The sequence below is a fragment of the Corylus avellana genome, chromosome 10 (assembly GCF_965113065.1).
Source record: "Corylus avellana chromosome 10, dhCorAvel1.hap1.2, whole genome shotgun sequence".
Taxonomy (NCBI): Eukaryota; Viridiplantae; Streptophyta; class Magnoliopsida; order Fagales; family Betulaceae; genus Corylus; species Corylus avellana.
In genome coordinates, this window is record NC_142499.1 from 1,467,616 (window position 1) to 1,493,258 (window position 25,643).

The 25,643-nt window shown below is 36.9% G+C and overlaps 3 protein-coding genes and 1 pseudogene across 7 annotated transcripts; all 4 read right to left on the minus strand.

Annotated features, from left to right (window-relative positions):
- Nucleotides 1–1,997: 1,997 nt before the first annotated feature.
- Nucleotides 1,998–3,944, minus strand: LOC132191765 (tyrosine-protein phosphatase RLPH2). Of its 2 annotated transcripts, none has more exons than XM_059606854.2 (4): nt 3,344–3,944; nt 3,076–3,143; nt 2,733–2,912; nt 1,998–2,372 (listed from the first exon to the last, which is right to left on the minus strand). In XM_059606854.2, the coding sequence occupies exons 1-4, from the start codon at nt 3,876–3,878 to the stop codon at nt 2,202–2,204; spliced, it is 954 nt and encodes a 317-aa protein (XP_059462837.2). In that variant the 5' UTR covers nt 3,879–3,944; the 3' UTR covers nt 1,998–2,201. The 2 variants fall into 2 exon arrangements, with proteins under 2 accessions (XP_059462837.2, XP_059462838.2); XM_059606855.2 differs by having other exon boundaries at nt 3,337–3,900.
- A 940-nt stretch (nt 3,945–4,884) lies between these two features.
- LOC132191766 (tyrosine-protein phosphatase RLPH2) lies at nt 4,885–8,000 on the minus strand. Its single transcript, XM_088510988.1, has 5 exons — nt 7,438–8,000; nt 7,303–7,385; nt 7,089–7,156; nt 6,147–6,326; nt 4,885–5,378 (listed from the first exon to the last, which is right to left on the minus strand). The coding sequence occupies exons 1-5, from the start codon at nt 7,884–7,886 to the stop codon at nt 5,208–5,210; spliced, it is 951 nt and encodes a 316-aa protein (XP_088367114.1). The 5' UTR covers nt 7,887–8,000; the 3' UTR covers nt 4,885–5,207.
- Nucleotides 8,001–8,578: 578 nt separating this feature from the next.
- LOC132191327 (ABC transporter G family member 39) lies at nt 8,579–24,772 on the minus strand. Of its 3 annotated transcripts, XM_059606279.2 has the most exons (21): nt 24,730–24,772; nt 22,586–22,960; nt 22,351–22,471; nt 21,956–22,044; nt 21,705–21,789; nt 21,315–21,605; nt 21,132–21,222; nt 13,449–14,349; nt 13,154–13,314; nt 12,955–13,058; nt 12,638–12,803; nt 12,460–12,546; nt 11,846–11,982; nt 11,362–11,694; nt 10,917–11,207; nt 10,725–10,808; nt 10,422–10,555; nt 10,091–10,318; nt 9,799–9,970; nt 9,414–9,668; nt 8,579–9,122 (listed from the first exon to the last, which is right to left on the minus strand). In XM_059606279.2, exons 2-21 carry the CDS (start codon nt 22,942–22,944, stop codon nt 8,853–8,855), a joined length of 4,359 nt encoding a protein of 1,452 aa, XP_059462262.2. In that variant the 5' UTR covers nt 22,945–22,960; nt 24,730–24,772; the 3' UTR covers nt 8,579–8,852. The 3 variants fall into 3 exon arrangements, with proteins under 3 accessions (XP_059462262.2, XP_088367113.1, XP_088367112.1); XM_088510987.1 differs by lacking the exons at nt 22,351–22,471; nt 22,586–22,960; nt 24,730–24,772 and having other exon boundaries at nt 21,994–22,017; XM_088510986.1 differs by lacking the exons at nt 22,351–22,471; nt 22,586–22,960; nt 24,730–24,772 and having other exon boundaries at nt 10,725–11,207; nt 21,994–22,018.
- On the minus strand, nt 24,522–25,638 carry LOC132191678 (tyrosine-protein phosphatase At3g09960 pseudogene; annotated as a pseudogene). The gene is made up of 3 exons (XR_015909332.1): nt 25,107–25,638; nt 24,730–24,797; nt 24,522–24,527 (listed from the first exon to the last, which is right to left on the minus strand). The product of XR_015909332.1 is annotated as a tyrosine-protein phosphatase At3g09960 pseudogene (transcript).
- Nucleotides 25,639–25,643: the final 5 nt, after the last annotated feature.

A 25,643-nucleotide genomic window follows, 5' to 3' on the forward strand; every position in this document is an offset into this window, starting at 1 on the left:
TCTCTCTCTTCTTTGTTAATGATATCATATTCTATGTCTTCATTATTTCACATGACTCCTGTACAATTTTGTACTTTCCGATCCTGCCCTGACCAAGAGACGTATCTGCATATCTAGCTACTAGTCAGTAGTCACCAGCATCCCCAGCACCCAATTGTTCGAAACCACGAGCGTGCCCAGAAATAGTAACAGTAGCCTGAATAATAATTGAGAAAGAAACTGCTTACCTTATGCTCTCTTGTCATCAGAAACGACGCAAGTGGGCTGTGAAATCACCTATCCTCTTATTCGTTGATATCACATCATCAACGAATATACCATCCCCTGTCAAAATCGAATGGCATCTTAAACAAAATATTCATCTTCCAATACAGCAATCGATATTGATGGGTTGGTTTTTTGCTTATTGGGATCAAAGAGAGAAGAAGCCAATTAGGCCAAGCAATAGGCCGCTTCACAAACAGATAAAAAAACCTCAAAACTATTGAGCCCAATATCGTTATTTGCCAACTCCATGACTTCCACAGAACCAGGCCCAGACTCAAACATCAGGCTTTGGACTGAGATCTTCTTCAGTCCATTTGGACAGGAGGGGAGCCGATTCTCTTTAATATAGGGGTAGAATTGTCCAAAAAAAACTTTTTGAACAATTTTGCCTCTACTTTAGCAAGAACCGGCTCCCTTCCGGTCGATTTGGACCGGAGAGAAAATAAATTGGAAAGAATTCAAATGCGCTTTTTTGAGACAACTGCATTTGATTCTTTTTGCCAATTGAATAATGTTTTTCTCTATATTGAGTTTGACAAAATTCTTCAAATTATATCTTTATATATAAAAAGAAGCATGATTTGACCAGCACTCTCAAAAATACATATAAAACTCATATGTTCTAATAACAAATATCAATCTCATAGACTGAGTAAAAAAAATCCCCTCAATTTATAGAGAAAAAACTTTGTCCAAATACTAACTGAAATGAGTAAAAGTAAAACGACATTTTACCTGTAAAGTGTAAACTATTATCACTGTTTTATTTAATCCTATAAACTTTAACCCAGTGTAACAGTAGTGAAGGATAAGATTTAAAAGGACACAAAAGCTAATGGGGTTATGGCCAATGGTAGTGTCCTTGGAGAATACTAGCTCAAGCCCTGACGGGGGGAAGAGAGTGAAAAGCTTCCTTTATCATATATCTTTTTTCTTTTCCCCTTTACTGGGAATAAATATAGGGGATGCATACCGATACAGTCTCTCTTATAAGCATAATGTACTACGGAAAAAAGAAGGCTAATTGTAATTTTAAAAGTCACCTCATTCTTAAAGTGATACAATAATAACACAAGAGTAACTTTGTAGCATTACTCATTTTTGCCAATTGGATAAGGTATTAAATTGACATATGTTTATATATAAAGAAGCGTGATTTGATGGGCATTCTAAAAAATAAATATAAAACTCATATGTTGTAATGACAAATATCAATTTAATAGATCGAGTAAAAATAAAAAAAAATAAAAAAATTCCCCCCAATTTAGATTTTTTATTTTTATTTTTGTCCAAATACTAACTGAAAAGAGAAAGTAAAACGACATTTTACCTGTAAAGTGTAAACTATTATCACTGTTTTATTTAATCTATAAACTTTAACTCAGTGCAACTGTAGTGATGGATAAGATTTAAAAGGACACAAAAGCTAATGGGGTCATGGCCAATGGTAGTGTCCATGGAGAATACTAGCTCAAGCCCTGATGGGGGGAAGAGAGTGAAAAGCTTTATTATATATCTTTTTTCTTTTCCCCTTTACTGGGAATAAATGTAGGGGGTGCAACTGATACAGTCTCTCTTATAAGCATAATGTACTACGGAGAAAAGCTTATTGTTCCTTTTACTTGTCCATGGCCAGAAAGTTCATGTATCATCGGTATCTGCAACTTGCAAGACTGCAGTGGCTGTTTATACAGCATTCAACATATTTCACCAATTACATGATACAAGCATTGCAGAAAAATAGCACTAGACAAGTCTAGAATTATTCAATATTCCTTCAAGTAATTGTATAATTGGAGTCACTTTTTCATCTCTATTATCTTCCACCAACAAATGGGGAGTACTGACGTTCATCCTGTGATCATATGCTTCACAAAATTTAGTAAGAAAGGATATAGACACTTCATCGTGACCATTTACCAAAAGCTTGAAAACTAGTTTGCCAAAACATCGGTATCACGGACAATCTTCATTGACGGAAGCACGATTGCTGCCACTGGTTTCCCCTCGAATCCGCCGCCTTCATCAATAATCAGCCTGAGGCCATTGACGTGAAGCTTCCCATGGTGACCACTTACCACAATGGTGGGATTCTCAGTCAGTCCCTATGAGATACCAAATGCGAAATATATAAACTTCAGTCATATTTCATATTATAAGAATGATACGATTATATCTGAATGAAGCCACAAAAGCAATTTCCTAATCAAGTACGACTGTGAGCAAAGGAATCTCTATCCCATGATAAAGTAGCAGCTTTGTTAGTGATCGGGATTGGTTGCAATTTTCCAACCGAATTGCAGCCTGCCCTTACATGAAAAGGGCTCTTATCTACCCGAGCAGGTGTTCGGAAAGTCCGAAAACAAGTCAGTTCTATTGGAACCCTCTATCAATGAGCTGCAATCCGGGGTAAAAAGACAATTCGAACAGCTAAAAAGGAGATATAAGAGATAGTGAGCCATCACCTTTGGGATATCCCATACATTCTTCCTTCCGCTAAGAGCCTCTACCTTAGGAACTCGGGTGTCTCGGGCTCTCAAAAAATTCAGCTGCTCTTCCACATTTTTGTTTCTCTCTAAACCAGCATGCACAGCAATCAACTTACAATGTATGAGTCCATCATCTGTTTCCACACAGACATCGTTCTGGAAACAAAATTCACATCACCAAGGTAATTCATTATTTTCTCCGATACAATCAATAGGCTTATCAAACATTGTTCTTGAACATGGAAAGTAAACCAACTGGTTATAAACTAATAAATTTCCTCTCATAGTTTACAATAAAAATGAAAAATGCAACCCTGACCTCTTCGTGCACCCAAACCAGATCAGCAAGAAACTTCTTGTGCTCATCAGGAACAGCTTTAACCAAATCTGCCCACAATCAAGTTCAGAAATTTAGCATTAGCACAATGAAACTAATTATTACACACGGAAACCACCTAATCAAACACGAGCACCAACAATTACCCCAAAACAGAAGTACCCACCATCCCACTGAATCAAAAAAATCAAACACCAAAATACCACAATCAATAAAATCAGACAAGAAGAAACAAATTCAGACCCAGTACCAGCAGACCCATGAGGAACACCGTAGGACTCAAAAGTAGGCCCAGCATCATAGATCGAGCCCTTGTACTCCGTCCCCTTCGCCACATTGAACCTCTCCTTGATAGTCCCACCCCACCTCCTCCCTTGCAAGTGCATATCCTCGTACCCATTTCCCTTGAACCACCCTTCTCGATCCTCGTTCCCCTCGTACTCCTTCCACGCCTCGGAGAACTCGAACCCCTCGTCCGGAGGCCGAGGCAGGACTCCGACGAACGCGGCGAAAGCGAGGTCGTGATTGCCGCAGAGGAACACGTGGGTCTGGTCCGGGTACGTGGAGGGCAGGCGAAGGAGGAAGTCGATGACCTGGCGGGTGTCCGGTCCGCGGTCGCAGTAGTCGCCGAGGAAGATGATGAGCGCGGTCTTGAAGTCCTGTGGGTCGATTTGGGACTGGAGGTTGGACCAGAGGCTTTGGAGCTTGTTGACGTAGCCATGGGTGTCGCCTATGCAGCACACCACTCTGGGCTTGGTGTTGGGTTCTGATCGGGGGCCTGACATTTCTCCTCTTTTCTCTTCTTTTTTGGATGCGCAGAGAGCTCAAGAATACAATCTGAAAAACGCAGACGTCATTACAAAGCATGTATTTATAGTTTCATTGGTCAATTCTAGAGGAGTAATGTTATAAAGTTTTTTACGATGTGACGTAATTTTTAAAATCACCAATAGATTAAAAGTTAATAAATTTTATATTAAATTTAATGATAATTTTAAAAGTCACATTACATTTAGGATTATTATAAGAGAATTCTAAAAACTTCTAGCATTACTCAAACATTACCCAAACTATATCCAGAAACATAACAAATTCAATGGATATGAAAAGGTCCATCAAAATCAAGATTTACCTAACCCGTTTGGACTTTCTCAGTTTTCCGATCATCATTTTTTTAATATAATTAAAGATTTTATTTACATTAATATTTATTATTTTTATTACTTTAATATCTATCAACATTTTAAAAGTGATACTATCATATGTTACTCTACTTTATTGTAATTTTTTTCCTATTCAATATGGAAAAAAGGATTACAAGAAAACAAAAAATTAAGAGTCATACAGGATGGTTTTTAAAGTGATAAACATGTACTACCACATTAATTTATAAACGTGGTGTCATATGAACTATTATTCGATGAATTCACATTTTAGTAGTTAATATAATAAGTACCACAAAAATTGTAACATCGGATTGTTCTACCACCTACAAACTCTCAAAACACTTACTTTCTTTTTTTTTTCTTTTTTTTTAATTAAGAATGAACGACCGAAAAAAAAAAAAAAAATTGCATCCCAAATCCTGATTCCAATCCCTTATTTCACATTACTCTTGCACAATTTTGTGCTTTCGGATCCTGGCCTGAGTCGCCTGACCAAAAGAAGTATCTGCATATCCTAGCGATTCAGTCACCAGCATCCAAATGCTCAAAAGCTGCCAAGAAAGGTCGTGATTGAGAAAGAAATTTCTTATCTCATGCTTGCTTGTCTACAAAAACGACGCAAGTAGGGCTCGGAAAGTGAAATCAACTGTCGTCTTATTCGTTAGTATCACATCCTCAACGAATGTTCAAAAATCAAATGGCATCTTAAACAAAATATTTCCATATTCCAATAAAGCAATAAATATTGATGGGTTGGTTTTGTTAAGTCTTGAAAAGTATATTCCACTGCGGTAGCGATTTAGTGACGGCGGCAGGACTGCCGGAGAGATTTGGCAGTGATCGTGGGGCCGTCAAAATCCCTCTTCCCTTGATCATATGTTTCACAGGGTTTAGAAATAAAGAATACCGACACTTCATTATGATCAATATTCACCAAAAGCTTGAAAACTATTTTGCCAAAACATCCGTATCACGGACAATCTTCATCGACGGAAGCACGATTGCTGCCATTGGTTTCTCCTCTAGTCCGCCGCTTTCATCAATAATCAGCCTGAGTCCTTCCACGTGAAGCTTCCCATAGTGACCGCTCACCACAATGGTGGGATTCTCAGTCAGTTCCTATGAGATCACCAAATGCCAAATATATTATAAGGATGATACGATTCTCTCTAAATGAAGTCACGAAAGCAATTTCCTAGTATACCATAATAGAAAAAATGGGTAATTACCTTTTGCCCATGAACTACAGCGCTTTAATACTTTTTTCCTATAAACTACCAACTATAACACTTGACCCCATCAAATTACTATCTTATGACAAAAAGCCTCATTCCGAGGTTAAAATTGAAGGTCAACAGTCATACCATTTAAAATTTTTTTCTTCCACTTTTCCCTCAATTCAGACCAAGAAAATGACACTTATACCCTCCTAAACATATTAACTTTATTTGTTTGAAGTGAGGGCAAAAGTAGAAGAAAAAAAATTTAAAATGGGACATGACTTATACATGACCGTTGACCGTTAATTTTAACCTCTTTGACTGACGGAAAAGTGAGCTTTTTGTCATAAGATGGTAGTTTGATAGGGTCAAGTATTATAGTTAATAGTTTATGGAGAGAAAGTGTCAAAACGCTATAATTTATGGAAGCAAAAGATAATTGCTCCTAAAAAAAAGTAGCGGCTTTATAAGTAATCCGGATTGGCTACAATTTGTCGTACGAAAAGGGCTCCAATGGATTTTAACTCTTCAGGGCTAAAAAAAACATGTGGGTTGTATGTATAGAAACTCTCTCTCAATTGGTTGTCTGAATTTGCCCCAATTTGGGGTAAAAAGACAATTCGAACTAAGCATGAGATATAAGAGATAGGGAGCAAATAGCAATCACCTTTGGGATATCCCATGTATTCTTCTTTCCGCTAAGAGCCTCTACCTTGGGAACTCGGGTGTCCCGGGCTCTCAAAAAATTCAGCTGCTCTTCCACATTTTTGTCTCTCTCTAAACCAGCATGCACAGCAATCAACTTACAATGTAGGAGCCCATCGTCTGTTTCCACACAGACATCGTCCTAGAAACAAAATGCACATTACAAAAGCCTGTTAAAGTATAATTAAGGTTATGTTTGGTACGTGTTTCTTTGGCTATGTTATCGTTATGTATGCAACTTTATTGAAAAGGATTAAGGCACTTGTTTGTCTCATTTTTTACTCTTTGTTTGTATTTTTACACAGTTGTTTTGGTTTTGAATTTATTGTTGGGGAGTTCACCACTTTTCAGTTTTTTTGGTGCTTTTATTTAGGATTTCCCACTCTCTCTTCCTTCTGAATTAGAGTGGAAATAAGCATCCTTTACAAGTCTTTTCCCGAATTCAATTAGGAATTAAAAAAAAAAAGATTACCTATGTAAGCGAAATAATTATTTCATTAAGAAAAAAAATATATATACTTGGAATAAAAGAATGGTGTTTGAATATATGATATGATAAGCATTAAACAGTAGGAATAGCCATTTCATTCCATATTCTCTCATTTTCAATAAAAGCTATTAATTCCTCTAATGAAATAGTTATTCTGCGTGACAAACAAAACCTAAACGATTAAATTTACTCTTTTTATCGACATAAACTTTTGAGATAAGTAATAATTTATCGTAATCAAAGTAGATGTCTTGAATTTGATTCTTAACTCCACACTTGAAGATAGTGTTAAAGTATTTACTCTTTTTTTATTTTGCTTAAACTTAGGAATAAGCGGCAATTTTATAAAGCCCACTAATTCAGCATTTTGAACAGGAAAGTTAACCAATTAAAAGAAAAAAAATGCAATCTGACCTCTTCGTGCACCCAAACTAGATCAGCAAGAAACTTCTTGTGCTCATCAGGAACTGCCTTAACCAAATCTGCCCCACAATTAAGTTCAGAAATTTAGCACAATGAAACAACAGCAGTAGCAGTAATTGTAAGAGCCTGTTTGAAAACCACCAAATCAAACACCACAAAGCAACTAATCAAATCGGACAACTAGAAACAAAATCAGGCCCAGTACCAGCAGACCCATGAGGAACACCATAGGACTCAAAAGTAGGCCCAGCATCGTAGACCGAGCCCATGAACTCTATCCCATATGCATCGAATGATAGGATTCCACGTAGGACTCATCATACACATCAGCAGAACCAACTCGAACCTATCCTTGGTAGTCCCGCCCCACATCCTCCCTTGCAAGTGCATATCCTCGTACCCATTTCCAGTGAACCACCCTTCTCGCTCCTCGTTCCCCTCGTACTCCTTCCACGCCTCCGAGAACTCGAACCCCTCGTCCGGAGGCCGAGGCAGGACTCCGAGGAATGCGGCAAAAGCGAACTCGTGGTTGCCGCTGAGGAACATGTGGGTCTGGTCCGGGTACGTTGTGGGCAGGCGAATGAGGAAGTCGATGACCTGGCGGGTGTGTGGCCCACGGTCGCAGTAGTCGCCGAGGAAGATGATGAGCGCGGTCTTGAAGTCCTGTGGGTCGATTTGGGACTGGAGGTTGGACCAGAGGCTTTGGAGTTTGTTTATGTGGCCGTGGATGTCGCCAATGCAGCACACCACTTTGGGCTTGGTGCTGGGTTCTGATCGTGGGTCTGACATTTCTCTCTAAACCACGAAAGTGGGTTTGCAAGCTCTGCAACCAGAAGATATTTTCTTCTGACGTCTGAAAATGGAGGAGATGAACGAGGATGTTTGCCTTTCTGCAAATAATGACTAAACCCACCCAACACGCCTTCTTCTCACTCAACTTTTTGTTTTTTCAAAAAAGGAAACTGACGTGGCATTGACTGCAATTTTAACTTGTTTTGATTTGTTTTAATAATTATAAATTTATAATGGAATCAATTATGATATTTTATGAAATGGAATCAAATCCATTGCATGCGATCATTTTTCTACTCATGACGATGAATCGATGAGTCACATTTTTGACAAGCAAAAGTGGTTTGATGTATTTAAATATTATTTCCGGTAGTTTGGTGGGTATAAATGAAAAAAAATATGGTAGTATTATGGTGGTACCAACGTGTATTTTTTATTTTTTTTTTAAAAAAAATAATCTAATTTTTATGGTTTGGAGAAAATTTCATTTCAAACATTGATTTTTTTTAAAATTCAAACATGTTGAACGACGCTTATTACTTATTAGAATAGGTTAAAGTAAATTTTCTCTAAACTAATTTGAAAAAAAATTGTGTCTATATATAATATAATGTGAATTACAATGGATAATCTTAGGATTATAAAGGATAATCTTAAGATCTACGTGACAAACGGATTTAATGCAGAGAAAACACTCTTCTCAATGTCTTTAGACTTTATATAAGATTACAGTTATTGTCTTTGTACAGTATTTTGCTTGTCTACTGTACAGTCTGCACTGCAGGAGCAGGACAATATAGCCGCTTTTATGGAGAAGCATGAACAAAAGAACAGAAATACACTAGAAGAAAAAAGGAAAAAAAAAAGAAGGAAGGTGACTTTTTTTGTTTCCCGGTTTATAACTACTACACGGTTGCTTTCCTATTGTGTATACAGTTGAGACTACTGTGTAACTGAAGCTGGTTATCTCCTTTGGAAGTTGAGGAACTTGATGCCATAAGCAAAGACAAAGAAGAAGAGAAGAACCCAGCCGACATGGGCCACGGCAACGGCTGGAAGGAAGTCATAATCAAAACCCCAGCCCCCTTCAAGGAACATCTTCAGTGGCACGTTACCATTTCCAGGTACCTCAACGACACCATCTTTGTCGCCCACTTGACATGTCACAAGGCCATATAGTGTCCAAGCCACTGGAGAAGCCCAGTAGTACCACCTCCACCAAATGGGGATTTGCTGCAATGTGCAGACTACCGTTAGTTTTGTATGCGAAGTGATATTTTAAGGGTAAGCTTGACCTGCAAATTTTAGGCAAAACACGCGTTTTTAAACAAAACCACGGAAAGTTAGTTGTTTAGAAGTGTGTTTGAAAAACGTGGTGGTTTGAACGCACAATATGAAAGTGGGTGTATTTTTTAAGACACGATTTTATCTAACGCTAAGCCATTTTTAGAGAAAACCATAAATCATCAAATGGTGAGATAAGTGAGCGCAGTATGCAACACAGATTGAGTTCGAATAACATACCGGCCTGGGAATGAGAAAACCAGAGAACAAGTTCCAGAAACTGAGGAAGAACGACATACAAATGGCAGCAATTTGGTGGCCCGGCGTCAGTGCAACAAGCATCATTCCATACATTGTGAAGTAGACAAAAGACATAAATATGTAGTAATAGAACCACAAGAATTTGGCTGCCTTCCACTCAAACCCAATCATGGAGTAAAGAAGAAGAGTGTAAACAAAAGTCTGAATTGCAACGTAAACTGTCTCTATGGCCACCTGCATAATTAGTAGAGTATTAAAAAGTGTAGTTGTGTAATAGAGTTTCATTATTTGCAAGATATAGTCTGTTTTCACAGTTTTGGGATTAAAGCCCTACAAGAAAAGAGAAGAATTGCATAAAAGTTACCTGAGCGAATGCATAAGGCAGAGGAGAATACATCCCGGCTGCTCTTTCACGGTAGAAAACTGTTCTTTCAATGGCAACAATAGCCTGCACTGCAGAAGCATTGGCGGCTCCAAGGAAAAGCACAGCAGCAAACATGGCTCCAAAAAGATTGATCAAATCTTGTTGTTTGTCACTGTTAACAAAATATTAGAGCTAACATCTGATACAAATGGCAATGAAAATGAAGATAAAACAGGGGAGCTCCCATTCAATCAGTAGAGATCACTTTCTAAACTAAAATCTCAAGACTTACGTCTTTTGTCCTTTCTTCCAGAAGATAAGACCAAATAATGTACCAATGACAATTGTCATGAAGAACCGAATGGCATTGTACTGTGGGTTTCTCCAGTAAGACCAATGTTGTTTCCAGAAACAAGCTTTGCACTGAACAGGAAAAGATTGAGAGAATTTGGTTTGGAAATAGAGGTCCTTGGAGCCTGGGACTGGAGAACTTAGATCTTTGATGAGTTCCTGAGTCCTCCTGAAAGACCATCAAGAGAGAAATGAGAATCACAAAATATAAAAAAATCCCACGACCGTAAGAAAGCAACTATCCTCAAAATAATCATATGATTAGAACTTACTGATAAAGTGAGGAGTTGACATAAATTTCTGCAAAATCAACATCACGTTGAGCCTCAACTGTAGGAGCAGTGACTTCAAGCATCCATGTGGCAGGGTTGTAACCATCCTTGATCTTAGGCACTCCTGAAACAGCCTGGCATAGGTTATAGACATTAGTCAATGGCTAGCAAACTCTTGCTAGTCAACCCTAAGGGGAAAATCTAATGAAATGGAACTCACTTGTTTGAATCTCCTTAGTTTGAATCTAATGAAATTAGACATATTGATCAACTCTAAAAAACAAGCATGGAACAGACACTCACTTCGAAATATTCAATTAGCTTGTGAGAATGGTGACCAAGAGGTCCAGCATAAATGACTTGCCCTCCTCTTTTCATCAGCAGTAGCTGCATCAAGACCAATGTCAAAGTTGAAAACACATGTTGCAACAAAGATGCATAAAAAATATAGAAATAACAAACTTTAACAACGAAGTTAAGAAAATGGAGCAGTACCTCATCAAAAGCTTCAAAAATGTCTATGCTAGGCTGGTGGATTGTGCATACAACAGTTCTTCCAGTATCCACTGTATTTCTCACTGTACGCATAACAATAGCAGCAGCTCTGGCATCCAGACCAGATGTTGGTTCATCCATAAAGATGATAGAAGGGTTAGCAACCAGCTCCACAGCTATTGTCAGCCTCTTCCTTTGTTCTATTGAAAGACCATCTATTCCTGGAAGGCCAACTAGCGCATTCCTCAGTTGTTTAAGCTCAACCAATTCCATAACATCTTCTACAAACATCTGTACCACAAATAGAAAATTAAAATAAGAATTCAAAAAACGCACACTAAGAAGTTGGATACTTATAGGAATCCAAACTTTTGGTGAGTTTAAACAAATGAATGTTAAAGGTCTAGAAAGATATTGATTCTAGCTAGAGGACCATTCAACATACCTTTCGCGTTTCTGTCTTTACATTTGCAGAGAGACGGAGCCAAGCTGAATATAGAACAGATTCATAGATAGTAACATACGGTGAATGAATGTCATTCTGTTCACAGTAACCGCTAACCCGGGCAAATGTTGCTTGGTTTTTAGGATAACCAGAGATGGTAATGGTTCCGTCGGTGTATCCACTGGTCTTTCTTCCTGCTAACACATCCATAAGGGTCGTCTTCCCAGCACCACTGACACCGACAAGTGCTGTCAATATGCCTGGTCTGAAAGCACCGCTAACATCTCTTAACAATTGAAGACGATCTTCTTCAATCCCTTGACTCTTCATTTCCTGGTAGGAAAGGCCAAACTGTTACCTCGTTGTTTGGAGATTAAGAAGAATTTTGACAAGAACTTGTATTGGCATTTGATAGTTAACAATGTCAATGAAAACCTGAATTTATTTGGCAGAGAATGAAAAGTTTTTAAAATGAGCGACTTACAGCAGGCATATCCACGTAGTAGTTCATATGGTTAAACGCAAGTGAAAAGGGTTGGAAGGGCAAAACCATTCCTCTTCTTGGGGCATTATTTGAGGCACCAACAATTTCTGAAGAACTTCTCACGGCCATATCAATACCTGTAATTGTTTCACAAAAAGGATAGGCATATTGAAGAAGATGATTAACACCTCTTAGCCATTGAAACAAGCATGTAAGCTTTTTTCTCCTGAATACTTTGTAGTGCCTTGAAGTTTATTTTCTTAAGCCAAAACCAGATTTTTTGTTAACTAACAAAACCTTTGTCTTTTCTTTTCTTCTCAAATATACATGTCATGGGACATATTTCAGGCACTTTTTCTTTTTCCTTTTTTCATTATTTTCCTTCTCTAGAGGAAGGAAAAAAAAAAAAAAAACATTGATGCAGGTAGCTAGGAATATTTCTGAGTTTAACATGGTGGTTCAAAATTATGACATGGTTGTTAGAAAATAACATTAAAATTTCTACCCCTCTAATTGAAATAGAATTACTGATGAGCTAATTTTAACTAAATGCCAGCAGAAGCGGAGAAATGAGGGAACCATTAATATAGAAGGGGAAAGGTAAAGGATAAAACCTTCTGTTCTATGCTTTCCAGAGGATGACTTCTCATTCTCCTTGTCATTTTCTTCATCCAAAATGACAGCTTTTGAATCACCCAAAGCTGAAATTTATTTCCACAAAAGGGTTTGTCAACTTGGAATTTCATTTTTATGAATGAAAACTCTGAGTAGAAATAAGATAAGATAACTTACGATTCAGGAAAGTTAATGCTGCAATAAATAACAAGTTGAAGAGAAGTGAGAATCCAAAGAGTGCTCCAATACAAATCCAAAACCAATAATCATCGGTAAAGAAGCCTCTGGACTTGAGAAGGACTTCTCCAACTGTAGCTGCCTTAATACTGGGGTCTGTATTGGGCTGCAATAGATAAAAGTTTTGGATGATTTTCATGATGGCTATGGAGTCAAAACTGCATAATTTGAGTTTATATTTGCATATGCATGTAAGAAATGTAGGTGCAATTCCAAAATCAACAAATGAAGACAATTAGACCGTGAAGATATCTTACCGTGCTCCATCTTTTATCAAGAAATTCATTCATAACTATGGCATTCTGTCCATACATCATAGGAGAAGTATAATAGCCCCATATCATCCATGGTTCAATGTCATCTACAGGCACAAAATGAAGAGTCAAAATTTGATATCAAATAAATTAATGTTTGAATTATACGGACAGCCAGATTGGAAAGAGATGAATTAATTACTTCTGGAAACAATGAACCCTCCAAGCACAAAAACCAATAGCAAGGCAAAGGTACCCAGCGTAGTTGCAACAACTTGTGTTCTTCCAAGTGCAGCAATGAACCGAAAGAGAGACAATGCCATTTGATGTATTCCAAAGAATGCCAAGAACTGTCGGAAAAACCTGAAGTAATGAAGGAAGAAATGTTTTAATGAAAGAAACATTGACTAAACCCCATGAGTTTGATACATAAAATTCCAGCATCTAGTAAGTAGGGAATCAGATTTCCATAGACAAGAAATCAAGGCCCCATTTACCTGCTAGGAGCCGGCGCAAATCCAATTGGGTAGTATGTAAGAATGAGCCATATTCCTGATTCCAATAATGATAGAGGGATCCTAAGGACCCAGATAGGTAAGCCAAAAGCCCATGCAGGATAGAACAAGAGATCCCTCTGTTTATAGAAGACAGGAAGCCTGAAAACAGTCATTGCCAGTTCTGCCACTCCATTGAACATCACATTAACCAGACTGAAAAATAGTGCTCCAAAAAATTTTCCTCCATCTATTACAGTTCCAACCGACATTTCGGTCCTAAAGAAAACTGTTAAGGCAATTATGGACATGATTGTTATCTGGGTAGTCTTGAATATATACACAAAAGAATTACGCTTCATTAGCAGCCACTCTCTTGAAAAGCAAGCCTTGAATAGTTCCATATTTGAAATACCATACTTCTGTGTCGCCAGAGCAGCTGGGTGGGTTCTGGATCTGTCATAAGGAACACTAAGATCAGCTGCAAGCTGTTGGCCAATGTGGAAAGAGCTGAAGGCCTGTGCAAATTCGGGAACTGAGATGTATCTGTGAGGTTGGTTCTTCTTGAACCAATATTGTTCTTGATCCTTCTTGGAGGTTACTTCTTGCAAGAAGTCAGCAACCCCTTTCCTTTCTGGGCATTTGAAACCCATGTACTCAAAGAAATCGAGGACATTTTCTCTTGGACCTTGGTACACAACCTGACCATCTGAAAGTAGGATAAGGTCATCAAAGAGATCAAATGTCTCTGGTGCTGGCTGCAGAAGAGAAATGACCATCGTCACTTCCATTATATGAACCATTTGCCTCATGAACTTGCATATCTGGAATGTGGTAGAACTGTCCAGCCCCGTTGATATTTCATCCATAAAAAGAGCCTTTGCTGGTCCGACCAACATCTCCCCTGCACCGCCATTATAATAAAACAATCACACTGGTAATGTATAATTACAAATGCTTCTTCTGCACCAGCATCATTCTAATTGTTTGTTAATTAATTACTGTTAAGATTTAATTAAATAAATTAACTTAAATCAAAAATAATTTAATTTCGAGTCTATATATTATAATATACCTATTCATTACATTCATCACACACATACGTATATACATATCCACAAACCCGCTCATTTACATTAAAAAACACATTTATATCAAGACTCATAATTATAATAATTCAAATTATTTATATTATATTACGGAAATAATCTATTTTTATATTTTAAAATAGAAAAAAAATATAGTTTAGTCCCTTAAACTATCAATCATTTGCGATTTAGCCTTTCAATGTTAAAAAGTAATAAAATAGCCCTTCAAATTATCAATTAGTTGCAATTTGGCCACTCCATTGGTTATCACTGTCAAATAGGGTGAAAAATTCAACATGACCTCGTTTTGGTAAGGTTAAGTTATTAAAATGCCCTTAAAAAAGTCAATTTTAAAAAAGGGTTTAGGAAACGACGTTATTTTCACTCTAGTCCCTAAAACGCTTTGTTTCTTCGTTTTCACTGTGTATTTCCGTGCTTATTCGGATTTCATGGCGATGTGGCGAAGGCGGCGGGTTCTTGGCAAGGGAACGTACAGCACGGTGTTCTTGGTTGAACCATGGCTGAAACTCCGGCTTGCGATTGACAAACAGTCGCTGGGAATACCTCAAGGGCTCTCCGAGGATGGGAAGGACTTTCTGAGAAGTGTTTTGCAATGGACCCTGTGAGAGGTGGACGGCCGAGATGCTTCTGAACCATCCTTTTGTTTCTAAGCCCATGTATGGGAAGACTCCTGAGCCGCCAGCATCTCCGAAAAGCCCTTTAAGCCAGTTCAGTGATGGTCTGCCTCCGCCGGGTTGGTGCTCCTTTACGCCTAGTGATCAGAATTCAGAGCAATCGCTGGATTCATCTGCTTCGTTTCTTTGTGAGGAATGCTACACCTACGTAAAGATTTTACCAAAAGAATTTTACGAACTGAGGTGGAACACACGTGGCTGAACTGTAGCATAAAAAACTAAAAAAAATTTGTCAGTTTTGTCTTCTTTCTCTTTCCCTCTTTTTCTCTCTCTGGTTCATCTCCCCCGAAACACACATCAAATTTTTTTTTTCCCCTTCTTCTCTTTCTCTCCCACTCATCTTCCTCCACCAGCGGTCCCGCCACCGAATCCACAGTATTTAGCTTATTTACTAAAGAAATTTTTGTTCTTCTGCATTCACCGCAAACAGAGAAAAAGAAACCTGAAGTACAAACTGAGTGCAGAACCCCAAAAATGCAGAAGAACAAAACTGGTTTCCTCTGCATTTATTCTCCTGCATTTTTGCTTGCTTCTTCTGTTTCAAAATCACACCCCAAAATCCTTACCCATCAAACCAAATCGACACTCATCTAAAAAAATCACCCCAAAATCCTTACCCATCAAACCAAATCGACACCCATCTGAAAAAAATCACCCCAAAATCCTTACCCTGGTTCTATGGTGGTGAGCGAGAGTGAGAGAGGGTAAACGGAAGAAGAGAAAAAATGGTTGGCGATCACGGAGAGCGAACCACGTCGCAGATTGGCGATGGCGTGGATTGGCGATAGCGGAAGCAGCAGGTCTCTGCTGGAGAGTGCTTGGCGAACCTGCGGCGGGGTCGGCAATCTTGAGAAGTGAATTGGCGAACCTTAGGAAGCGAGGTTCGGCCAACTTAAGCTGAGACCACGGGTGCTGGCGAAACTGCAGGTTCGCTGGCGGGACTGAAGTTTCACCGGAGAGACAGCCGGTCCGCAAGTTCGCACCGATCTGCGCAACTGTGCCTGGCTTCCAGCATCCTTTCTTCATTCTTCTGCAAAAGAAAGAGAAAAATGGCCTTCGGGCGAACCTTAGGGAGCGAGGCCCGGTGACCTTGATGGCGACCTGTGGCAAGATTCGGCGAGCTTGAGCCGATGGTGACTACTGTGGATTTGGTGGCGGGACAGCTGGTCGGTGCCCGCTGATTTGGATGTCGTGGGAGAGTCCGGCAACCCGCTGAAGTATTTTGGCAATTTTGGGGTGTGATTTCATGCATGGTGGTTCGGTGGAGGAAGATGAGTGAGAGAGAAAGAGAAGAAGAGGAAAAAAAAATTGATGTATGTTTCGGAGAAGATGAACCAGAGAAAGAAAAAGAAGGAGAGAGCCACGTGTGTTCCACCTCAGTTTCAGTTCGTAAAACTCTTTCGGTAAAATCTGTACGGTTGTATGGAGAAAGAAATCGAAGAAACGAAGCTGCTGGTCGTTTCCTAAACTCTTTTTTTTTTAAAAAAAATTTTATTTTTTTAAGAGGCCATTTTAATAACTAAATCTTATCAAAACGAGGTTGTATTAAACTTTTCATTTTATTTGATGATAATGACTAATTAACTGGTTAAATTGTAATTAATTAATAATTTGGAAGCTACTTTATTATTTTTTGAACATTAAAAAACTAAATTACAAATGACAAATCTAATATAATATATAATAGGAGAGTTTTAGACAAGAGTCTCTAAAATTTGAACAAGTGGCATGACATATGTCTGCCACATGTCTCTTTTAGGAGGGTTTGTTTCCACAATTCTACCATGTCAAAGTTTTTAAACGACAAAACATCATTTCAGATTTAAATGAAACAGTGCAAGCATTCAAAACAAGTCTTATATCCCTTCCCAACCACCCTCAACTATTAAAAAAAACATAAGAAAAAACGGTTGAAATAAATCATTCGAGACAAACCACTCAATATACAATTCCATTATCATCTCTTCGTCATTGAAACCACCATTGACTCTCTCTCTCTCTCTCTTTGATTCTAAGGGCCTTAATTTCAGACAGGTAAGTCAATGTTTTTTATCATCATTATTTTATTATTTTATATTTCGTAAAAATTTAAATGCTACAAAGTCAATATATAGTTTGAGTGATTGCATAAACCCTAGATCTTTTAAGATTTGCTTCTGGGTCAAGATTTGCTCGAAGTTATCAGTAGACTTCTCTATCAGATGTGGATTTCAAGCAACATAAAAAGTCTCATAAACAAATTATCATTAACTGATTTGGTTTCCTTTTGAAGTATGTTTGTTTTTTTTTTTTTTTTTTACTTTTAAGTAGTTGGTTGGATTGACATTTTTTTCCCCTCTTTTTGTAAAGACAGATCAATGTTGTGAATTTCATTTTTATGTTTGGCTTTAAAATGGAGAAGTTTGTGAAATTATAGTATGTATACTACATTAACTATTATTGTTATTATATATTTAAAAATTCTCACCAAATATATTTAGCGTATCTTGATTCTGTTGAAGCCCTTCTTTAGTGCTAACAAACCATATCCAACATTTCAAATTTGAGATATCACTAATGAGAATCCAAACCGTATGCATACAGAATCGGAATAGTAAAACATTCTTTTGTGATCTTTTGTTCATTCTTAATAAAAACATTCTGTTTTATTTTTATTTTTTCAAATACATCTAAAATTTTGTGCCTACAAACACAAACTTCTATTTAACAGTGTCATTCTTTTGTGCCAATTTGCATGGTTGAACGTTTACTATATATATATATATATATATATAATCCTTATCCACACTGCCTCATTTTTGCTTTTTACTATGACTATTTTATATCTATTCAAAATAATTTTCTAATTAAATAATTTCAAACAGATTTTCTTAAACTCAAATAATGAGCCTACGGAAATATTTTAAAAATTATTTAATGCAAACAGAATATTTTCTCATGACTACAATTAATTCATTTATATTTTAATATAATGTGTTATTCTAGATCTATGTTATATTCTAATATAAACATACACATAATAATGAGATTATGAAGAATTGTCCCTATACATAATTTTTTTTTTTTATATTTTATTTGGGTGTTCTGGGTTTTTGAATGACACTTATTTGTGTTATATTAGTATCAATATTTTAACAAGTGGCATCACATATGTCTGTCACATGTCTCTTCTAGGAGAGTTTTAAACGGGAGCCTTTAAAATTTTGACAAGTGCCAATCCGGTTTCCACAATTCTACCATGCCAAAGTTTTTAAACAACAAAACATCGTTTCAGATTTCTAAAAGTCCATCGTTAGGTTTTAGTTTCGGTTTTTCAAGTGATTTTTAGTAGATAGTTCTGTCAACCGGAGTTTAATTGTCCCCTGTTTTTTTAAGCAGATTTCTATAAGTCCATTAATGTTGGGTTTTAGTTTCGGTTTTTCAAGTGATTTTGAGCAGATAGTTCTATCAACGGGCGTTTAATTGTCCCCTGTTTTTTTCAAATAACTTTCGTTTCTTTGGAAGATAAAAGAAGGAGAAGAAGAAGAAGAATTGCCTGAAGCAAGAGGTTGTTGCAGATATCAGCGATCTTTTCGGAGTAAACTATAGAATTCATAGAGAGAATATGATGAGTATTGATCTTTTGTGGGATATTCCGAAAACTCCTCCGGGAATGGAAAGTTGGGTAGTTGGCAAAATTGTTTGGGGAGATGAAGCTTGAGGCGATCGTACGTTTGGTTTTGCCACAAAGAAGCAAAGCAATCATAAATTAAGAGAGAAAGAAAAAGATGAGCCATCACGTTTTGCTCATCCAACCGAGTTTTGAAGGTTCCCATTTTTTTCACTTAAAGAAATTTGGATTTTTTTTAAAAAAAAATTATACGTTTGTGATGTATATTTCGGTAGTTGTTGGCGTCAATTTGATTATGAAAATTACTCTTTTCAAATTCGTCAGTTTTGAACTTGGTTTAAAACTCCATGTTTCACACTTTCACTCAAACACCACTTCCCATCTTTTTCACATATAGAAATTTGGAATTTTATTTTATTATTATTATTATTTTTTTGTGATGTATATTTCGGTAGTTGTTTGTGCCAATTTGATTAAGAAAATTACTCTTTTCAAATTCGTCAGTATTGGACTTGGTTTAAAATACCATGTTTCACACTTTTACTCAAACACACCACTTCCCCTTTTTTTTTCACGTATAGAAATTTGGATTTTTTTTTTTTTTTTTTCCATATTCTTCATTTGTGATGTATATTTCGGTAGTTGTTGGTGCCAATTTGATTAAGAAAATTACTCTTTTTAAATTCGTCAGTTTTGGACTTGGTTTAAAACACCATGTTTCACTTTCACTCAAACACCAATTCCCCTCTTTTTCACGTATAGAAATTTGGATTTATTATTATTTTTTTTTTGTTTCGTTTTGTTTTGTTTTTTCTATTCTTTATTTGTGATGTATATTTAGTTGTTGGTGCCAATTTGATTAAGAAAATCACTCTTTTCAAATTCGAAACTAACACATTCATTCTCTGGTCGATAGATATTAAGGATCGATTTTAATTATTGTTAATTTGCAATTAGTTTATTTGATAAAATATGTGTTTTTCTTTTTTTAAAAAAAATGTTTGGGTTATGAAATTTGCATTTGAAGGGGTGTGTTCAGAGAGAATGATAAATAATGTAGCAAAGAAGTAAATAGTCTTTTTTTTTTTTTTTTTTGTTATGTGCTTTTGATTCCATTTTTTTGTCTCTATTTTTTGTTTAAATTTTTATAATATTTTTTACTTTTATTGTAAAAGTAGTTTTTCTTAACGATATATATACGAACGATTGTTGAAAAAAAAAAATCTAATTGACATGACTGCTTTCTATACCTATGAAAGAAAAGTATATGGAAAAGTCGATTATATTTTATTGTATTAGTATTAATTTTGATTCGGCTTTGGAAATTGTGTTTGCAATTCAAGAAAAATGGTAAATAATGTAGCAGAGAATGCTAAATGTACATTTATTTGTCTGGTTTTTTTTTTTTATTTATTTTTTTTAAAATTTATGTAGTTTTGTGCTTCATATTCTATTTTTGGTCTTTAATTGTTGTTATAATTTTTATAAAGAGAAATGATAGAATTTATTATATTTTTAACTATCTTTTAACCATCTCCATAATGAATGGATGAATCCATCATTGAATTTGTGTAGAGTTTACATGAGTCTACAAATCTAATGATTGATATATTAAATTTGTAGGATGAGATAAGAAAAAGATGGAAAAAATATGGTTGGAAGAAAAAAAAACTTTATAATGCAAAAGTATGGTTGGAAGAAAAAAAGCTCTATTTGATTGGACTTCTTCCTATACCTTATGAATTTCATTGGTTATGTTTTTTTTTATGCTTTTGAGTAAAGAAGAAAGAGAAATGATATAATTCATTTATTTTTTAACCATAATTTAATGAAAGTTTTTTTATTTTTTTTATTTTTTTTATTTTTTTTTAATTTTTTTTATTTTGGGTAGCCAATTAGTTAATTGAATGAGGAGAAGGAAATTAGTTAGTGTAATTTTTCAAACTTCTCTCTTTGAAAGTATTTTAAATAAAGTTATTTTGGGAATGCAAAGATATATACGGGCATGGAAAAATGACTTGAGCATTTGTGTTGTTGTAAATGGTCTCTCAATGCTTTTCTTTTTCTTTAAAAGCTTTATAGAAGGTTTTTTTTTTTTTTTTGCTTCATCCTTGAAACTTTTTTTTTTTTCTTCTATCATTTATACATCCACTAATTATTATTATTCTTTTTCGTCCTGTCATTTTTAAAAACAACCCGTGCATTGCACGGGGTACAAGCTCGTGGCCGATAATTTGAGAGTTAAATTATATTTTTTCATTTAAAATACTTATACGAGCTTATACGTTTATACCAGTTGTCACACGCTTCTTCTGTCCGCCAGAGATACCCCTCCTCATCTCATCTCCGACCATAATATCCGCACAAATATCCAGTCCAAGTATCTGTCAAAAGTTCTTACGAAGTCAGCTTTCTTAAAGTGGGTTGTTGGATGTAAAAAAACAGATGCTGCAAAATAAAAGAGACAGAACTGAACCTTGAGAATATAATCCGTAACCAAACTGGTCTTTTGGCCTGACATTGCTGTGGCCTTCATGAACGCATCAATCTCAGGATCCGGCTTAATTCCCGCTGCTCTCTCTCTTCTTGAGAGTTCCGACAACATTTCGTATCTTGTCCCAACCCCTAGACAGCGTCCAGAGAAATCCAGTGTCTCTCTCACTGTCATTTCTCCATGGTGAAGATCATGCTCACCAATATAAGCACAGGTTCGTTGAGGAACAAATTTATTCAGTTCGTGACCACAGTAGGTGACTTTCCCAGATGCCTGTTTATGTATAGAAATCCAATCAATTAGTAGGATTATGCAAAGTGAGACACGTAAAAATAGAAACACGTAAAAATAGAAAGAGATTGGGAAACAAACCCTTAGATCATTGTCGAGCTTCCCGGCAAGCGCCAGCAACAATGTTGTTTTCCCGGCACCTGGAGGACCCAGAAGCAGAGTCATCCTGGAATTACCATATCAGAAGTTAAGGCCATGCTCTAGAGAAACAAAATAAGAACAGTTCACTTCATCCAATGAAACAACATACACCAGATACAAGGCAAGCAAGTTAATTTCCCCATCAATCATATTTGAAAAAAAAATAAAAATCTACCGCTTCATGAAGATACCTTAAAGGTTTGACGATTCCACTAATACAGTCAAGTACCTGGATTTTTTTCTTCTTGGATGGAGCAAGGTGAACCAATCCGAGAATACTCTGTTGCCCATTACAAATTGAAAATGGAAAGAACAGAAACAGTTATCAGCAAAAGCTTAAATAAACTATTCCTGTCAAAAGAATCCAAACTGACAAACTCCCTCCCAGAACAACTGGAGGAAAAGACACAGCAACAATTGTTCCAAATGACAAAGTTAAGCCATTCCCAGTTGCTTAAAGGGAAATTATCTCTCTGTTTCACAATTTTTTTTTTTAAAAAAATAAAACAAAAAAAAAATTTACGACAAAATCTAAACAGAAATATACACACACAAAAAAAAAAAAAAGGAACATATTTTAATATACCTCAATTGTGTTCAAGGTGGCATTAAACAGAGTAGGAAGCGCTCGGCTCCCAACATACACATCCCCCTCCACTGACAAATGCTCGTAGCGAACTTCAATCTTAGGAACCTCAATCGACACCCTGCCACCAATCCGAAACCACCAAATAAAACCTTAAATTCACAAACCCAGAAACAAAAAGGAAATCCAAACAAAAAAAAAAAACGACAAGGAACAAGAAACGACAAGTGCGTACCTGTCAGTCCTTTCCCTGAGTCTCATAAGGAACTTTTCGTTGTCCTCCTCGACAGCCTTGAGAATACTCTCCATCAACCGGTTCTTGTCCTGGATCCCGAGCCTTGTCACGTCGACCTCGTCGTGCACAACCCTGCCATTTTCAAGGACCTGCCTCAGCATACCCTTCCTCAGCCGGTCATAGGTCGGTAGCCTTTCGATGGCAGCCCACCGGAGCTCCTCCTCATCGGTCTCCTGCCTGCCGCTCCGGTTGAACACGTCCGGCGGAGCCGTCCAGACCTCCCGGAAGCTCGTCGACGCCCAGCTTCTCCGGCTGCTCGTCGACCGGGAGAGATCATCTCCCGCCAAAGCCGACGCCATTCCTTCCTCGCGTGATCTACAATATGCGCTTAAGCACTTATCTTACTGTGTCCAAAAGTGGGTTTCTTTTCTATACTTGCATATGTATGCAGTAGGGAAACAATAGTGACTACAACTACTTTATCTTTTTCTCAGTCTTGTTTCTCTGAATTTCCGTATGCTTGTGAAATACTTCTACCATGTATTCCCAGTTACCATCTAATCCAACACAAAAAATTTGTCCCAAAATGAACCTTGCTCTTGTAAACACCAACTCAGCCAACTCTGAAGCTTCTACTGAGTAGTGGATAAGAGATATAGGGTGCAGATGGTGGGAAATTTGGTGAGAAAGAAAGGAGTGGATGGTGATTAGAAGGGAAGCAAAAATAGACGCGTTTGGGGATCAAAATGTAGCTCAAGTCGATTTCACTGAGCGTATATATATATATATATATATATATATATAGCTTTCATGCAGTTGGCTAAAAGAAGAGGTTTTGTATAGTTCTCGTGTAGGAGTCATTTTCTGTTCATATTTAAGGTGTTTAATCCGACTGACCCACAAAACCTCTTCTTTTAGCCAACTACATGGAAGCTTTCATGCTTTCAAATTTCAACAACCATATGGGTCAGTCGTATTAAACACCTTAAATATGAACAGAAAATGACAGTTCTACTTCGACCAGGTTTCTAGTGTGTACTTTTTTTTTTTGAAACAAAGGTAAACATGTGAAAAATAAATTTTTTTTAAATAATATTATTTAAAAAAGTGAGTGAGAAATACATGCTACCAAACAAAATGATTTTGACTTAAGTAGGTAAAAAAAACTATTTCATAATTTTTTCAACCATACAGATACAGATTTAATGTCATGAAAAAATTATAACTAAATCTTAACCGTTAGAGAAAAAAAAAAAAAATACAACAATATGCTGTATTTTTCTTTTAAAACAATTAATCCATTTTCTTTATATATATACTTACTTTTAACTTGCTAAGAAACACGTTACACTTCCATATTTTCTCTTTTACCACTAAGGAAATGAGGATAGTTCCAACAGTCGGTTTGTGAACATCAAATTAACAAGTTGCAACTTTATTGAGAGATTAAGGAACTTGTTTGTTTCATTTTTTACTGTTTGTTTGTATTTTTACACAATTGTTTTCGTTTTGAGTTTATTGTTGGGAAGCTCACCCCTTTTCAATTTTTTTGTTGTTTTTATTTAAGATTTCCCACTCTCTCTTCCTTCTGAATTAGTGTGGACATGACAATCCCTTACAGGTCTTTTCCTGAATTCAAGTAGGAAAAAAAAAAAGATTACCTTTGTAGGCGAAATAGTTATTTCATTAAGGAAAAAAAAAAATACTTGGAATAAAAGAATGGTGTTTGAATATATGATAAGGATCAAATAGTAGGAATAGCCATTTCATTCCATATTCTCCCATTTTTAATGAAAGCTATTCATTCCTCTCATGAAATAGTTATTCCACGTAACAAACGAAACCTAAACGATTAAATTTAATCTTTTTATCGGCATAAATTTTTGAGATAAGTGATAATTTAACATACTCAAAGCAGATGTCTCGAATTTGAATCCTAACTCTACACATGAAAGTGAAGATAGTGTCAAAGTATTTACTCTTTTTTTATTTTGCTTAAACTTAGGAATAAGCGGCAGTTTAATAAAGCCCACTAATTCAGCATTTTGAACAGGAAAGTTAACCAATTAACTGGTTATAAACTAATAATTTCCTTCTCATAGTTTACAATAAAAAAAGAAAAGAAAAAAAAAATGCAATCTGACCTCTTCGTGCACCCAAACTAGATCAGCAAGAAACTTCTTGTGCTCATCAGGAACTGCCTTAACCAAATCTGGCCCACAATTAAGTTCAGAAATTTAGCATAATGAAACAACAGCAGTAGCAGTAATTGTAAGAGCCTGTTTGAAAACCACCAAAAGGTTCACCGAAGTGCAAACTTCTGTGCCGACTATTTGGCACGTTGGGCCGCAGCCAGATCTCACTCTGGCAGCATTCTCTTTTCCTCTTCCTCCTTTTAATTCTTCTACGATTGTTAGCGGAGAGGAACATATTCTTTCTATTTGTTTGTTGTAGTTTTGCGGGTTTGTAATGTACTTATAAAAAAAAATCAGACAACTAGAAACAAAATCAGGCCCAGTACCAGCAGACCCATGAGGAACACCATTGGACTCAAAAGTAGGCCCAGCATAGTAGACCGAGCCCATGAACTCTATCCCATATGCATCGAACCTATCCTAGGTAGTCCCGCCCCACATCCTCCCTTGCAAGTGCATATCCTCGTACCCATTTCCATTGAACCACCCTTCTCGCTCCTCGTTCCCCTCGTACTCCGTCCACGCCTCCGAGAACTCGAACCCCTCGTCCGGAGGACGAGACAGGACTCCGAGGAATGCGGCAAAAGCGAACTCGTGGTTGCCGCTGAGGAACACGTGGGTCTGGTCCGGGTACGTTGTGGGCAGGCAAATGAGGAAGTCGATGACCTGGCGGGTGTGTGGCCCACGGTCGCAGTAGTCGCCGAGGAAGATGATGAGCGCGGTCTTGAAGTCCTGTGGGTCGATTTGGGACTGGAGGTTGGACCAGAGTCTTTGGACTTTGTTTATGTGGCCGTGGATGTCGCCAATGCAGCACACCACTTTGGGCTTGGTGCTGGGTTCTGATCGTGGGTCTGACATTTCTC